Here is an 18,031-nt window from a genome sequence, read left to right on the forward strand (position 1 = left end):
ATGCCTCATGCATGATTGGCTCTGAGACTCATTATAATATTAGAGAAAATGGCTACACTTAACATTCTTACTTATTATGACCTTACTATGATTGGCTGAAAAGTATATTATGGCAATCCTCAAAACAAAAGAGCTAGATGAGTTCTAAGTCTTTTTTTGAAAAAGTACCTTCTACAAAGAAAGCAAAAATAGCATTTGGGAGAGTTTGAGGAATTGAGAAAGATCAAACAAACAAAAATCACCTATGATCTCATCATCCAAGCACAAGTATTTTCATTTTTGTTGTTGGCATTTGCTCTTTGTCCAGACACGTACATAATTTTGGCTATTGTTGTTAGCATGTCATTTTCTGTCCTTTTTTTCAAATTTGTCGCTGTGTATAAGTTCACAGCTATGTGGCTGACTAGTCTTCCTAATTATTTTTAATGGCTGCATGGCTTACAGATCCATGATGAACTGGAACTGGGCCCAAACTCCGCTTATCACCTGATCACTCTAAACCCCTATTTTGACCACTGGACCACAGTGGTATTTGGGATTCCTAAGAATTAGTGTCATTTCAGAGCAGTGTTTTGGAATTCCTGAAAAGTTTGGGTATTTCCATTTCCCCCAGTGCACAGACCCCTTAGTAAATGACTTTACATTCCTTTGGGGATGGCTTGGAGGAGGATCTATGCCAATTATTTGCGACATTGTTGCACAGTCCTTTCTTAAGGGGTCCAATTCTCCTCTTCATCCAGGAGCTTCAGATCTGGCCATCATGAGGTTAATTGTTTATCATTATAGATAACTTTCAAGCCATGTGCCAGACATTGTTCTATTTGCTTTACACGTATCACCTCATTTAAACTTCACAATTCAATGAAATAGAGACAATTAATGTCTCTATTTTACCCGCAAGCAAACTAAAGCCCAGTGAAATTAAACAAATTGCTCATGTCACGTAGCAGAGCAAGATCTTAAAGATTCTGCAAGCCAGCCATGGTCCTAGACCTGTAACACAGTCAAGCTCTCATCGTGTGGTATTTTGTAATTACATATGTGTTTGGTTTTCTCCAAAAGCCTGCATTGTACCTAGGAACAGGAACTGGATTTTTATTCATTTATGTAGTCCCAGAACCCAATACAATAATTGGCACATAGAAGATACTTGACAAATACTGTGGAATTGAATTGAAGGCAAATGCATGGAGTCTAGGAAAGAGAGGCCAATGTGGAAAAGTGTGATGGTGAATCCCAAGCACATCCAGCGGAAAGGGGTCCCCGTCCCTCCAGCACATGCATTGCTACCACCTGTCTGGTCTATCCCTCCAGTGGTGATGGATGCATCCGATTCACATAGCTTGATGACATCAGCCATTAAAATCATCCCAGCCACCGTCCCCCCTTCCTACCCCATCCTGATTCTCTGGTTACTGAGCAAACTGATTATAATTTGACTTTTCATATAGATTCTGTATGGGAATAGAATGTTCTGAAGCAATTTCTGATCTGCACATTAATAGTATTTCTTATTATAGAAAAGTCCTAGGAATTTGGTTAGCATGATCCAGTTTTTTAGTCTGATTCTGAGTGTCCTGACAAAATCAGTTTTCTGGACCTTTAAGGTAAGACCTTGGTGATGCCAATAAGAAATTTTTTTCTGTAAGGATGCTTATGCTGGTCATCAGCTGCATCTTGTCTATAACTGTGTATTCTCAAAAGCAGGCTCCACTTAGGAGAAGAAACTCAAAGACAGCAGCATGTTTTCTGCTCATTTCTGTTTGTTCTATAAAAATAGAACTCCATTTTAAAGCAGAACAGCTGCAAGAAGTACAGAGGAAGCAACTAATGCCTGAAATTTTGTGTTGTGCAGATTGAAGTGGAATATAATCAGGCTGCTGGTCAAATCAGGCAACATGCCAGTGTCTCAGTTCTCCTTGCTTTAAAATTCAAAAAATGAAAGGCTCAAACTTACAGGTCATTTAAAATTTAAATCAAAGCAAAACTTAAGTGGGCCTTTTAAATCATTACATTGGCAAAAGCTTTTTAAATTTATAACGCATAATGCTCCAGAAAACGTTAAATTCATAGTCTCATAAGTTGTTAGTGGTCATATAAATCAGTACAATTGTTTTTGGAAGGTTATTTGTCTATAGAACAGAGGTCTTACAGTTTGTCATACCATTTGTTCGAGGAATTCTACAGTATGTAAATCTACTCTAATCTGAGAAAATAGCCAAAAAATATAGAAAAAGTTATAGACGTGGAGAGGTTCATTGTAAATATAAATATATATATTTTTAAAAGCTTTGCCATAACACTGAAAGAAAAAAGAAACATACAAAATTCTATACTTGCTTAGATTACTCTTAAGTTTTAAAAAAATGAACTCAAAAAAAAAGTGCTTGGATATATAGCAAGAATCATGTCAAGATTCATACTTTTACCCAAAAATACCATTCCAAGGATTTTCTTAAAGGAAATCCATAGACTAAAGTGAAATAGGTATTATATGAAAAAGTACATTACAGTGTTATCTATGGCCCCAAACTGGAACTAATCTGTCAAACAAAACAGAAGTGAATTAGTCATAGTGATTGGTATTTGCATTACAGACTAAATAGTAATCTAGTCATAAAAATGACAGTTATAAAGATTATATAGGAATATGAAATAATTATATATATATATTTTTTTGGTACGCGGACCTCTCACTGTTGTGGCCTCTCCCGTTGCGGAGCACAGGCTCTGGACGCGCAGGCTCAGCGGCCATGGCTTACAGGCCTAGCCGCTCCGCGGCATGTGGGATCTTTCCGGACCAGGGCACGAACCCGTGTCCTCTGCGTCGGCAGGCGGACTCTCAACCACTGCACCACCAGGGAAGCCCATATGATATAATTTTAAGTAGAAAAATAGTTTCTATACAGTGAGCACTTACCATGAGCCTGTCACTATGTTGCTCATTTTATACACATTATCTCTTTTCATGCTGACAGAACCTGAAGAGTAGGTAGAGTGCTATCCTCAGCGACAGAAGAAAATTGAGACAAAGTTGCTTAGTAATTTTCCCTAGTTCACAGAGTTTATACAGCAGGTATTCAAACCTAAGCTAACTGATATCAAAGCCATTTCTCCTTATCCAACATGCTATAAAAGCCCTAGACACCTGAAGATAATAAGCAAACGTTAATATAAAATATATATGGAGAGAGAGAGAAAAAAATCAGAGTGGAGCAATGGTGTGGGTGGTCTTATAATAACTAGTTCCTTTCTATTACAATGTTAAGTCCAAACAAACAAACAAAAAAGTAAATAAATAAAATTTTAAAAGTGAGAATGATACAAAAGGCTGGAAAGAAGTATACTAAAGTATTAATAGGGTTTTGTTAAAGAGGTAGGGTTTGGTGTAATTTCCCCCTTTTCTCTATTTTACAAGATTTTTTGGTAATGTATAGTACTTTTGTAAAATATTTTAAGTGCTCACTTCAGCAGCACATATGCTAAAATTGGAAAGATTCAGAGAAGGTTAGCATGGCCCCTGCACATGGATGACACACAATTTCATGAAACATTTCATATATAGATCGATATCAATATATATCGATATATATCTATATGTCCTCTGTGATATGGAATCCAGAGCTCTGTAAAGCTTATTGATCATTGAAACACTGTGATGTTCAGAAACAGCAGTGGTATTCCTGGCAGTATAAGTGTTATTAGGAATACAGTATATCTGTCATTCCTTTCAAAAATTCTGTGGGTTAATTTCCACAGAATCCTTTTTTATTTTTAAAGGTTTGAGAAGAAAATCTAAAAGCTCATGTTCCTTCCTTCTTTTTCTTCCTTCCTCACCTTTGCTTTCTTCACTGTAAAATTAGTATGGTGATAACAGTAACCTGCTCTGTTGATGTGATGAGTATATGGGCAATTTTTATTTTCATTATATTCTTCCTGTGTTTGAAAGGTTTTGAAAAACATATTTAACAATTTTAACCTAAAAAATAATCTTTAAACTTAATTTTTTAATTATTAAATTCAAAAGATTTTTTAATATTTTGAAATTTTAGAAATTCAGTGTTTATTGAAAATCAAAATGTGGCACAAATACCAAGTATAACGGTATTTTGGGAAAAATTCTTATATGCGCTACTCGTGTTTTTCCTCTTTCTGGTACATGCTTTCACCTGTGTTTTAAAGAGACTCTAAAGAGAAACTAAAAGGAAAGTTTACTAAGTGAAAGTTTGAGCAGGTTCTGGGGTTGCCACCATACTGCCTGCTTCATTGAATGTCACATGAGCCTCTGCACACAATGCATGACTGGGCTGTGACAGAGCACATGACACACATGTGACAGGACGGGCTGCTCACGTCCTTTCCAAATAATGCTCTGGGGAGTAGTCCTCAAGAACCACTCTCCTAAAAGCAGAAAATTCAGGGGTGGGGAGCAAGAGGGGTCTTCCCAAAAACACAAAAACTTTTCTGAGTGTTCTAAAAATGAAGGGAAGGAAAGAACAGTGAGTACTAGATGTTAAAATGTGACATTTGAAGGCTGTTAGGAAAAATGCCAGGCTGACAGTCTCCAGCCATATCCCCCAGAGTCAAAATGAAAAGTGCAAACCCAGGCTGACAGAGGCCCTACTTTTCTGAGTGTTCATCGGTGAGATGGGGAATTCATCGGACTACCCGGAAAGCATCTCCTCCCTTTCTGAGCTGCTGAGCATTAAGGTTTAATCCCCAGGATCTATCAGATTCTGTCTTGGAAGTTTGAACCCCAGTCAGCATTGTATGAGATGTTGTGAGAGATACAAAGTCTATATTAGGTATGCTTCACCCTGGGGAATTTATAGGAAGTGGGAGGAATACATCACACACAGGAAAAGTTATGTAAAAAACAAGGCCACGTAAAATTGTCTTTTTAATTTTTAAAAAAATTTTATTGGAGTATAGTTTGCTTTACAATGTTGTATTAGTTTCTGCTGTACGGCAAAGTGAATCAGCTATGTGCATACATATATCCCCTCTTTTTTAGATTTCCTTCCCATTTAGGTCACCACAGAGCACTGAGTAGAGTTCCCTGTGCTATACAGCAAGTTCTCATTAGTTATCTATTTTATACATAGTAGTGTATATATGTCAATTCCAATCTCCCAATTCATCCCACCCCCACTCCCCCCTTGATATCCATAAGTTTGTTCTCTACATCTGTGTCTATTTCTGCTTTGCAGATAAGTTCATCTATACCATTTTTCTAGATTCCACATATAAGCAATATTATATGATATTTGTTTTTCTCTTTCTGACGTACTTCACTCTGTAATGAGTGGAACAGATCATAAGACAAAGGAATTCAGAGTGGGTGTAGGAATTCAGAGCTCCCATGGGAGGGAGAAGAACAAGAGACCGGGGTGGGGGGCGGTGATGAGGAATGCACAGGGCCTGGAGGATTTTCCATGATGGGTAGGGAGTAGCTAAGTCATGGGGGCAGGGATGATATTAAAAAACCACCAACTTGCTCAGCAGTGGCCCTGGCTGATCAGAATGGATACTGGTCCAAATGCTGGAAAACATCCTGGAAGCTCCTTGCTGAGCCAGGAGTTACTTCTGTAGTTGTTAGATTGTGGGAATATCAGGGGGGTCCTGGAGGAGCAGGGAGTCCTGGGACATGGCCAGGGTGGTGCTGGGGCACTCAGGGTGCTTGAGGCAGTGGCTATTTTCTATTCAGTTCTATCCACTACAATCATGCAACCATACCTGTGAGTATCTGCTGAAAATCAGCCTTGAATGAGGGCAAATGGTATAACAAGAACATTTACAACTTGCTTTTGCATATGGTATTTCATTTGATCTACCTATCTCTCAGCCTATCTATCTATCTACCCATCTGTCTAACTAGCCATCTATCTGTGTCTCTCTGTCTGTGAAACCAAACTCAGTGTCCCTGGGTGCTGGACACTCAGCTAGGTACCAAGTTGAGGAGCCTGTCCAGAGTTGCAGTTGTCACATGGGCCTTTCATTTATTTTACCACTGATTTAGTGTAAGCACTGTACTAGGCACTAGGGATACAGAGGTAGTAGAACATCATCCCTGTCCTCAAGGGGCTTGCAGGTCACAGAAACCCCCTTTCGAACCTTTTACACAGGTGATAACGTATGCAAAAAGAAGAGATGTCACAAGATGATTAAAATGGGGAAAGCAGCGTGGATATGTGTGGGTGGAGCAGCCCATGAAGGGCCTTTACCCTGATGATGATGCCAACCCCTTTAGTCACTAAGGGCAGTGGCCAGAACCTGCTGGTTTGGCCAATGGGGGGCACCAAACCAAGGGAGGGAAAAGTAATTCTGTAAGGACTGGAAGGAAGTCAAACACAACCTCTCAGCCAAGTGTTGGGGCCATGAATTTTTGCTGCAAGGTTTTATGTTTTCTGGAGGTCATTTACAGAATTAAGTAGGAGTCACCCTGGGCAATACTGGTAAGGGCGAAGAGCTAGAATTCTCAGAAACTTTCTTTTGGAGCCTGAGACAGAAGAAGGCAGATGAGAGAAATAGCGTGCTGTGGTGGTTCTCAGACTTTTAATCTCAAAACACTGAAGGATAATTCAACACTCTCCATTAGTAACAGCAGCTGACTTGTGCAGACATTCACAACCATTAGGGGTACATGGCAGAATACTGTAGAGAAGTGGGAAATGGGATGTAATTTCATAAAGTTACCTAGTTGAGTCTACATGTCTATATTTACAACCAGCCTTGAGGCTCAGAAGTAGAGGCCTGAGTGGAAGGCAGCTCTGCCACTAACCAGCTACATCATCAGAGGCAGTTCACTCTCTCTCAGCCTTAGTTTCTTCATATATAAAATAATGAATCTTAACTGGCAGCATTATTGAAGGGATTCAAGATAATAAACTAGGGACTTCCCTGGTGATCCAGTGGCTAAGACTCTGCACTCCCAATGCAGGGGGCCCAGGTTCGATCCCTGGTCAGGGAACTAGATCCCACATGCTGCAACTAAGAGTTCTCATGCCACAACTAAAGATCCCGCATGCCGCAACGAAGATCCCGCATGCCGCAACTAAGACCCGGTTCAGCCAAATAAATAAATAAATAAACATTAAAAAAAAAATACACTGAAGTTCCTATCACAGTTAGTATATAGCCATAGAGCCAGAGCTTAATGAATGATTAGCTACTAGTATAAGTAATTTGTCTTAAAAGCTGTATTGGGAGATAACAGAGTCTGCTCAGCCAGCCATCATGAAGAAGTGAAAATCCTGGGATTTGCAGGAAATACACTCTTAACAGTAAATGCCCTCTGTAATGAGGTATAGCAGCTTAGACTTGAGGGTAAATATTTCATTAAACGTTAATTGCTATAAAAAGAAAGATGGGTGCAGAAATGGGGAGAAGATCCTATTTCAAAGCTAGCAGATTTTTTTTTAGTTGTTCTAGAAGGAAGATTTTAAATTTGCATTTGAGATTGATTATTTCAGGGTAAAAAGATTAATAATTTTTTTAATCACATAAATGTAAAACCAGTTCCTGATCTGGAACAGGAAGGTTGAGACCATTCATTCCTTTATTCACTCAACAAATATTTATTGAGCACTTGCTACATATATTACAAAAGGTACTGTACATAAAAGGCACTGATTATGCAAAAAGGTTGCCTTTACTGTGAGTAGAATTGCAGCCCTGAACCTGCATTTCCTTGGGGTCTGGGAAGAGGAGTCATGGTTAATGGACTCTTGTCTGTAGGAAACTTGATCCCTCCCACATGGCAGCAGGAAAGGCACTGAGGGAGAGATACCCTTCCTTTGAGATGAGGGGAGGAGATGTTGTGGAGAGCCCAGTCTGATATTTCTTTTTATGCATTGTCTTTTTCTTTCTCCTTCAGTAAAGTTGTATTAAATGTTGCAGTCTGTTCTCTGTTGTGGAGATGGGCTATGCTTGGGGCTCCAGGTGGTTGACTGAAATAAGCATTCTTTGGGAATTCCCAGAAGTGTTGGGGGAGGAGAAGTCAGGGACTGGCTTTCTTGCAGTCACGTGAGAGGTGAAGCTCAGGTATTTGGGCATTAATGAGAGGTGTGATTCTTTGAAGGCAGGACACCACTGTTATACATTGGTCCTTGTGGGCAGCTTGAATGATCCTCACAAAGCAACTGGACACATTCCCATGACAGCAAGCCACTGGGCACAGTTTCCAAGAACATCAAGCCAGAGCAACTCACTCTCCACTAACTCACATAACATGAAACATGCAAGTTACTTCACATGCTGGGGTACAAATGTCCTGAGCATGTGGACTAGAGATTGCTCATCCAAAGCTATTTCCTTTTATTCCTCTCTTATTCTTTCTTACCTACCATCCGTGCTTCTCCCAAGCTCCCTCTTGGGCCCTGTTGCCCAAGTGAAAGCAAAGAAGCAATTAACACTTATGGAAATCTGCTATGCTAAACACTGCATGTGCTGTTCTGCATAAACTGTGTCATTTAACCCTTACAACAATTTGGCAAGATAGGTAAGATTATCCCCTTTTTCTGATGAGAAACGGAAGCTGAGAGTCCTATGTCCAAAGTAACACAACCAACAAGTAGGTAAGAGTTCTGGGGTCCAAGTACAGGTTCATGTAACTACAAAGTTCTTTACACCAACCACAAAGGAAAATGTATTTTGGGGACGAAACATAATTAAAAAGAAAAATGCATTGGGAGAAATGCTTTCTGCTTCCAAGCAAACGTAAGTAATTGCCCATCAGTGGACATTGACCTCCAGTTGTAACTGAAACCTGAGATGCAGAAGGGCCAGGTTCAGACTCTTCCTCTCCACTTAGAAAACTGTCACAGAGGAAAAAGAAGTGGTGAAAGGCAGTTTCAGACAGATCATGACAAAGTCGACTAAGTTTTCTTGGGTGATAGGAGTAAAGAGGCCATATCTATCTGTCCTGGGGAATCAAACAGTTGCCTAGAACGTTAATACAAATCTGTTGTTTAAAACACAAGTTGTTTTATACATCTGGCCTCCAAAATTTAAGCTTAAAAAAATATCCCTCATTCATGCAAAATCATGTTGACATATAAAGGCACATCTGTGGTCTACAGTTTGATCATTCATAGCCCTCTTATAAAGCACTGACCACACAAGCCTTCACAGACCAGTAACAGTTGGTGGGTGGGCACAGATGCACGGATCACACTTTGACAGCACTGATACTTTCACTTTCAGCTACAACAGCCTTACCATGGGTTACTTCTAAGAAAAACCTAACCATTTGAACCTCAACACGGTCTCCGTGTATCAAATAATTGCAAATTACTTCTTTCTTCTTTCTCTTTTTGCCTTTTTTTTTAACTCAAGCAACCCATGGGGCTGCTTAAAGCAGTCTTAAGTTCCTGTAGACTTTCTGAAGGAAATGAGAGGCATTAGGAGGTCTAGATTATATTTTCTTGCCGGTGATTGCTGTATAACTCTGAGTAAGACTGTTATCTTTATCATCTCAGAGATTAAAGTTGCCTCTGGCAGCACAAGGGTAGAATCTCGATGTTTGCATGTTTCTTCCCCTGTTTTTCTCCTCTTCTGATCCTGTACCCACACATAGAGAAAACACATAAGCAAAGCCACTTACTCACGGAAAGCATCTAAACTGGTCTTACAGTCTTATTGTGGAATCTGTTGTAAAAACCAAACCAGACACCACCATACCACCCCCTTTACCTTTCCTTTGTCATCCCTGTTTTGTGGGAACATGGTTTTCTATCACAGAATGATGACACTATTACCTTATGGGGTTTCTATGATGAATTCCCAGAAAGAGTTTGGGGAAGAAGTGTTATTTCTCTTTTGCTTCCCCTACCCCAAAGGTCCCTTCTGTGCACCTCAAACTCTTCAACCTACCCTTCTTTTGAGGGGAAATCAGTCAGTGGCTCATAGGGATATACCCCAGCTCTGACCTCAGTGGCTTACCAAAACCAGAGCCAGTCCCTCACTCAGTCAAGTCCAATAATGATCTTCCACAGATGCTGAAGCCCCACTTGAACCTGGATTTTTCCCCCCCTTAGGGTTCCTCTTGGAGAAAAAGAACCAGGAAAGCCACAGGCAGAGGGTTGAGCAGAGAACAGAAACCCCAGAGCCTTCCAGCTTCAACTGTTCCTACTGTCCTGATGAACCACCTGGGGCCGGAGAGGAAGAAGATCTAGCACAGGGAAGAGTGGCTTTTAGAGGATTGGGGAAGGGGTCTCTTGGGATCTTTCAAGAGATCTGAAAGTGTGTAGAAAGCCCTGCAGTTACCAGGAAAATGCAGATATCAATGCCTGACAAACAATAGGTGCTCAATGTATACACTAAGTAATTGAATGGTTGAATGAATAAATAGGCAAAAGGAAAGAAGCAGAAGAGAAGAGGTAAAGCAGTGCTTCATAGATGACTTTCACCTGCCTTTCTTCCTGGGATCTTTTTTACAGTTGTTTTTGTTTTTCCCAGTTGCTCCAGGATGATGCTCAGGCACCACCTCCAGGCTGAAGGCTTCTCCATCATTTCACCTTTCCAACCTTAGTGACTGCTAGACCATGAGTTCCACACCTCCCAAGCAGAGGCTTAAGATAAGCACACCTGGATAGTAAGGAATAAGAGAGGAAAGGGAAGGGCAAGCAGAGGAATCTGCCTTCTCTTCCTTCTGTTTTAATTTGCTGGTGGTTATGAGGTTAACTTCCTTGGGCCTCTGTTTTCCTTAACTCTGAATTATAGGTACTGTCACTGAGACACCCTGAAGGTAGATCTACTGATGGTAGATTTGTGAAAACATAAGGAAAACACCATGTTTGTTAATATCTAGAGAATATGCCTTCGAAGCAAACCCTTAGTTCTCATCAGCTCTCACCTAAACCACTGTTATTCAGACTTTAATGTGCACATGAACCACCTTATTAAATATTAAACTTATTACCATGCAGGTTCAGATTCAGTAGGTCTTGGTGGGGCCCAAGATTCTGCACTTCTAAAAGTTGCCTGGTAATGCCAAAGCTGCCCTGCAGAGGAGTCTAGAACTTTGAGTAACAAGGACCTAGACAATTGCTACAGTGTCATCCGGCTTCAGTTCTTGCCAAATCTCTCCCACACTCATCACCCCACTCGGCACTGTGCCCTCATCAATGACTTGCAGAGCCTCAGGCGTGCCATGCTCTTCAAACCTGCGTGGCTTTGTACATCTTCCCTCTGCCCTTCACCCCCCTTCACTGGATGAGCTTCTCCGTGTCTCAGCTCACATGTAAGCTCTTCAATGAAAATTCTCCCGCCTCCCCATCCTACCAGATGGTCATGCCCTCTCTCCTCTGTTCTCATCACACTGTACTGTAACATTCTGTCTCCACGTGCAGGGCTGTTGCATAGGGTGGCTCAGGTTGAGTCCAGGGACAAGGGCCCCTGGTCAAGGCGGCAAGAGGGGCTTGAAATCCATCCTGTTCTCCACTTGCCCATTGGTGGAGCCCTGGTGCAGAGCTGCCTCCACCAAGAGGGAGGGATGACCTCTTCTATTTCACACGTGGCACCATATGGGCTGATTTTCTGTCTTTTCTACCAGATGTGGGGTCCTTGAGGAAGGAATCAAGTCTCATTCATCTTTATGTTTTTATCTGCTAGCATAGTGCCTGTCACTATTCAGTGTTCAATGAAATGTTTGTTGAATGGATAAATGATGAGAAAAAGAAATGAGCTACTGAAAGCAATGCACAGACAATAATTTCATTCAATTTAAAGGTAAATTAACTGAATTGTAAGCAAGAAGTCTGGGATTTGCTAATGTGCTGCTAAAAAGGCAAGATCTCCAAAACCCCTTTTTTTTTTTTTTTTTTTTTTTTTGCTGTACGCAGGCCTCTCACTCTTGTGGCCTCTCCCGTTGCGGAGCACAGGCTCCGGACACGCAGGCTCAGCGGCCATGGCTCACGGGCCCAGCCGCTCCGCGGCATGTGGGATCCTCCCGGACCGGGGCACAAACCCATGTCCCCTGCATCGGCAGGCGGACTCTCAACCACTGCGCCACCAGGGAAGCCCCTCCAAAACCCCATTTTACTAAAAGGATTATAATAGGTATTAGTGAAAAGATGTAAAGGCTACAGTCAGCACCTTTGGAAGACTCATCAGTACCAGCAAAGACATAGGCTGCCCAGAATCAATACTAAATTGTCATGTCTTTTCAGATCTAGGGGAGGACGAGGGAGATTCTGAGGATATTATTTGGTCATAAGATTTAGAGGCTACTAAAATCAGCAAAAAGGTCCTGAGAACAAGAAGAGGTGATGACAAAACCATGTATTCACATAGAAGGGATGAAGTCAGAAACAAAACAGAGAATGTGTTGGATTGTGAAAATGAGGATCCCACAACTGCTAAGGGCCTGGGCTTTGTTGAGAAAGGCACAGCCCAGATGAATAAGCGTCTTGATACAAATCTTTAAAATGGGTTCGTTTGATCTTCTTTGCATGAGTTCCTCAGGTGTTTCCCAAGAGAGTCTCTCTGACAAGACTGTAAGCTCCCAGAAGTTGGGACCAACGCTTAGACATCTTTTATCTTCCTGAGAGTGTGTGATACTCCGTGAAATGAAGTAGGTGCTGAATTTGCAGGGAGTTTACAGCTGTCACTGACGATAAACTAAGCAAGCACAAAGTGCTAATCATCCTCAGCCGAAATATCCAGAATTTCACCTCAGCACTGAGAAGGAGGTTCCTCTGAGAAACGTCCTGATACGCTGCAAAAACCCAACCTGGGCTTTGCCTTCTTACATCATCTTATTCTCATTAAGGCCAATTTCCGAAGTTACAGCTGTGGTTCTGCAGTAAGGGGAACTGAGAATCTTGAATACTGTATGCTACCACATGACTTCAGGATAAAATGTTATTCAAAACAAAACCTCATTTAAACACACACACACAAAGTAGGCTAAGATCACCAGACTTCCATTTACCTCTTAACAAAATTTAATCCCAGATCTCCAGCAAACAATTGGGAGGCATTTGAGAGCATTGGGGGCCTTATCTTTTCATCTAAGGGACCAGCATTTGTGATCAGGGTGATAAGGAGTCATTACCAAAAAGAATAGAGATGAGGTCTTTCTGACACATCACCATCATGAGACTTACCACTGATAACTGCCCAGGACCCATGGACTATGCTGGAGTCAAGAATTGGGTAATTGCAAAGATTCCTCTTTTTAGAGCAATAAAAAGTGCTGACTTCATGCCCTTATTCCCTGGGTCAGTTCTAGAAGAAAGGCAAGCTAGTTAATTTATTTTTTTCATAAGAAAATAGGCCAAATAGCAAATACTCATTTTTAAAAGGCTTTTAATTCTTAAAAAATGCATTCTCATTTTAGAAAAAATTTTAAAGCATAAGAGAAGTCACCCCCGCCCCCAAAAAAGCATCCCTCCAATTGCCACCAACTAGCACAACCTTACCAAAAGCTTACTGTAGCTTTTCAAGCCATAGAGAAAATCAGCACATGAAAACTGTGTTCATACGTTCACTAAATGAAGCAAATGCAGGCTATGTTCCTACACTCTGAGGATCAGTGGAATTGTGCAAGTAAAATAATCTGGAAATCTTAATGTCAAATTCAAAAATTAAGAAAATATGTGAATATTGATCACTTCTTTCAATGGATGCGAGTGCAGATTTCCTGATCTGTCACATGGCTTTTTTTTTTTTAACCAAACAGGAAAGGTTTTGACATCCTTGTTTGCTGTTTCTGCATCTCGGAGAAAAGCTGAAAGCACCTTCTCAGATACTGGCTGGCACACAAAAAAAAAACATTCAGGAAAGTTAGAGAAGTCCCAGAATGTTATTTATCAAGCAATTCAGATGTATCCTTCTGAAAAAGATTAACTCTGGAAATTTTATTACTTAGAATGTCACTTAAGATATTACAAGACACTTCTTCTGTGTCCATAACATTTTTTACTTCTTTTTCTTTAACTAGAGTATAATTGCTTTACAATGTTGTGTTAGTTTCTGCTGTACAACGAAGTGAATCAGCTATATGTATACATATATCCCCTCCTCTTGGACCTCCCTCCCACCCCCCCGATCCCACCCATCCAGGCCATCACAGAGCACCGAGCTGAGATTCCCGTGCTATACCACAGGTTCCCACTAGCTATTTCACATGTGGTAGTGTACATTTTTACTTCTTATATAGCTCTTTTTTCTTAGCTCCTTTACCCAGTTCTCAGAAGAAATCTGAAGTGATCTGACTCCTTTGGATACCACATAGTAGGCTGCTAAATTTCTTACTCAATGATATGGAATTGCTTTCAAGCTGAGTCCTGAAGCTGTAAGCTTCAAACTTTGATTTAAGCACCAAAAGCGTTTGGGTCATTATGTGTGGCTTGGCATATAAAATAACTGCAACAATAACAGTCACAAAGATCTTACCGTGTGTCAGGAAATATTCTTTGTGTTTTACAACTACTACTAACTCATTTAAGCTTCGTAATAAAATCCTCACATTCATCCTTTGAGCTAGATACTATTATTATTCCCATTTTACATATGAGGAACAGAAAGCGATTTGCCCAGAGTCAAAGAGCTGTTAGGTGGCAAAGCCGTGATGGGAACCTGGCCGTCTGTCTCAGAGTCCACACCTCTAATCCCTATACTTGATTGTCTCAACTAGCAGTCTACTCCCCCCAGTTGAAAAATTACATTGACTCCTTCTAGCCACCCTCCTCCAACATTATACCCACTTGAGTAACGGAACGCCAAGTTCAATAAAGCTGCATTCTCTAACAACCCCCTTTCCCAAGGTCCACGGGAGGAGCTGGCTATTTGCCCGTGAAGCCTATTCACTCCCAATCTGAAGAGGCTTAATGGAGACTAACTCTGTCTGTGCTACTGGAGGAGAGGAAGATGAGTTTTCTTGTTCATTTAGCATGAAAAGTCTCTTAAATTGAGGCATTTCCTTCCCCTTCCATCTGCTGCTGCCAGCTACAGGTGAGAAGGTCTCCTGGGTATCAGTTTCACATGACCTGCCTCAAATAAAGACAGGTCATCTGCTCCCAAAAAAAGGCAGCAACTTCTCACCTCAGCTTTACTGCTAACTGCAGGTTTCATCTACAGGAAGAGTTTAAGGGAAATGAGCAGGAATTATAAAAACGTTGCTAGTTGGTGACGCAGATAAACCTCATCAGCTTTCATTTTCTCAGCTGGGAGTGCAACCAACATGATTAAAGCCAAGAAAGAAACCCTCAAGTTGTCGTATTAACAATTCCATTCTTTAGATGAGACAACATAAAACCTTGGGAGGGTAGAACTAAAGTTCAACATCATTCCCCACATTTTACAGATAAGGGAACTGAGACCCATAGGGGACTCCTGGCGTACTCATGATAACACAACTAATTTGTGATTTAAAAATATGTTACCTTTTTGGATTATTTTCTTTTAAAAAAAAAGAAAAGAATAGAAATTAATCAGCCTCTCTGGCCTTCTAGAAATGGCTCATAGCATAAGGCTCATGACACGAAGTCAGAATTTTATTGCCTTACACAGAGGAAATTGCAATTACTACCCCCAATCCCCAAAATGGGTCATTCTAGGCCCTAGGGCTTACATATTGGCATGAAGATGGGGAAGTGTCTGGTCTTTGGTCTCTTAGCTACTGTGCCTCTCACTATCCATTGCTGGCTGGTCCTTTAGCATCTGTTGGGTCTTTTGCCCTTGGCAGGATACAGAGATGCTCCCACAGTGTTTCTCTATTTTGATCACAGGTCTGCTGTAAGGGATTCTTGCCACTGCTCTTGGGGCCAAAGTGCTCAGGGCAGGCTACCACAGGCATCCATCCAAGCTTCCCCCACCAGAGGTCTCATCCTCTGTGGAGTAATGTGCAAAATTGCAATCAGATCCCCAGCTCTTTATAGAGCCTACTGCAAATCTCTTCCTCGCAGTTCCTTATCCATGCCAGTCTCGTGCATTCTCCCTTCTCCTAAGGGTCAAGCCACTTCCTTTCCCCTCCTCCTGCAAAACTCCAGTTCTTACCATCCCAGAGGCTTTCTAAAGCAAGGGTTATAATGCATCCCTGAGACTCGGAAGCCCTGACCTCCTAGAATGGAAAGCAAGATCCCTGTCATCGTGAACAAATTATTTGTGTATGTTTAATGTCTGACTCTCTCTCCAGACTATAAATTTCATGAATTAAGGATTAGGATTAGGTTAAAGTTGGAGAGAGATTTAGGATCCTTCTGTCTTGTTCACTTATGCATCCCCTCTGCCAGCTCAAGGCCTGGTAAATAATGGTCATTCAATACATATTTTCAGAGGGAAGAAAGGCAGGGACCAGGGAAGGGAGGGAGAGAAGGGAAGGAGAGAGGGAGAAGGCTGATTACAGCGGCCCACTGAAATAACAAGAGCCTGATTTAAGGTAGTCTCAGAGAACATAGAGAGGAAGGGGTGGGAATGAAGTTGAAAACTATTAAGAAGAAATAATTTACAGGGTTTCATAACAAATTTGCCATGAAATATGTGAAATACAGCAGTCATAGATGATTCTGAGATTTTTTAAATTGACTCACCTAAATGTGCTGTGAGACTGTGGAAGACTGGGTTGGTTTTGTTGGTAAGATTGGAGGTTGGTGGAGGGCTTGTGAACAGTGAGTCTAGTTTGGAAACTGTAAGGTGTTTGGGGAGGATGTCCAGTAGGCAGATAAACCTGTGTGGGTCTCACTGCTTTAAGTACCTGTGAACAGGAAAACCAAAATCAACTTGTGAGGTGGGCAAAGTTATCTTTAGAAAGTCCCTTCTCTTTTAAGACCCATTTCAGGCCCCAAGTTCCCTATTCTTTGCCTATCTTTCTTCATCTATGTCTGCTTTTAAGAAGTGATCTGATAATCTCAGATAATCTCAGTTTAGAAGATAAACTATTGATGAGACACAATGAGTTATCCCTCTCACCTTGTACTGGGAGCATTGCCTCAAACCAAAAGAATGATAATAACACCACTAGTAAGAGCCAGTGCTTATGTGGCTCTTAGTATATGCCAGGCACTATACCAAGCACTTCATGCTCTCAGCAACACCATGAGGTAGGAATCATTTTAGAGATGAGAAACTGAGACACCGAGAGGCTAAGTGACTTGTCCAAGGTCGCACAGCCTACTAGTAAGGAAGCAGGAAACATACCCTGGTGCTGTGGCTCTGGAGTCCATTCTTGTATAAGGGTGGAAATTTCAAAGAGTGGAAATGTGCAGTAAATTTTGTGGGGGGGACCCTAGCAAGATTCAGAGCCCATTGTGCAGGTCACTGCAGTTTCACCCTATAAACTGATGACCATGATGACACGGGCTCTGCCAAGAATTAACCTTAGACAATGTACTTAATCTCTTTCAGTTTCATTTTCCTCATGGACAAAATAAGGAGAAATGACCCATGTAAAATGTTATTCCTTATAGCAGCATTTGTAATAGCAGATAACTGGAAACAACCTAAATGTCTATTGAGAGGAGACTGGCTATAAAAAGGATTGTACGCCTATAAAATGGAATATAATGCAGCCATAAAAGAGTGAGGTAGAGCTCTATATGCTGTTTAGAGTGATTTCTAGGATATATTGTTATAGAACTGGGTATAGAGTATGCTACAATTTGAGTAAATAAGAATGATAGGAATATATATACATTCTTTTAAGCTTGTATGTGCATACATACAGGAACCCTATAGAACTGGTTGCTTCAGGAGAACTGGGCAGATGGAGAACAGAGATGTGAGGAGGAAGCCTGTACCAGTTAGGGTACCAGCAGGAGTACACGGCACACTCAAAAGCGTAATTAAAGGGAGTTTATTGAAAGGATGATTTGCAACAGTGTGGACAGGGGTAAGCACCCAGCAAAGGATTGTGATGTGTCCACCGTTGGGCTACAGGGCGGAGTCTGGGCCCGCATTACCATGCCTGGGCCCTATGGGACAAGGGGAATAAGTGGTTTCCTGAACCCAGAGAGAGAACTGTAGGTGTAGAAGGAGCCACTGGACAGCAGACACAGCCTTCCCCAGATGAACCCAGAGCCCAGCAGGG

At 41.3% G+C, this 18,031-nt stretch overlaps 1 protein-coding gene and 1 non-coding gene across 10 annotated transcripts in view; both read left to right on the top strand.

Annotated features, from left to right (window-relative positions):
• PDCD1LG2 (programmed cell death 1 ligand 2) overlaps nt 1–18,031 on the top strand; it is a 98,251-nt gene that overhangs the window by 63,566 nt on the left and 16,654 nt on the right. Inside the window, exon 7 of one of the 9 annotated variants that reach the window (XM_060014716.1) lies at nt 12,171–12,286. The exons of 6 other annotated variants lie outside the window; for them this stretch is intronic. In XM_060014716.1, coding sequence (XP_059870699.1) covers nt 12,171–12,176 — 6 coding nt within the window. In that variant the 3' untranslated portion in view covers nt 12,177–12,286. Of the gene's footprint in view, nt 1–10,037; nt 10,372–10,458; nt 10,614–12,170; nt 12,287–18,031 lie in introns of those variants that run through there. 2 more of the 9 variants (XM_060014713.1, XM_060014709.1) reach the window with 2 other exon arrangements.
• On the top strand, nt 3,459–3,565 carry LOC132427805 (U6 spliceosomal RNA). The gene has a single exon (XR_009520010.1). It is a non-coding gene; the product is annotated as a U6 spliceosomal RNA (small nuclear RNA).

This window comes from Delphinus delphis, chromosome 6 (genome assembly GCF_949987515.2).
Source record: "Delphinus delphis chromosome 6, mDelDel1.2, whole genome shotgun sequence".
Classification (NCBI taxonomy): domain Eukaryota; kingdom Metazoa; phylum Chordata; class Mammalia; order Artiodactyla; family Delphinidae; genus Delphinus; species Delphinus delphis.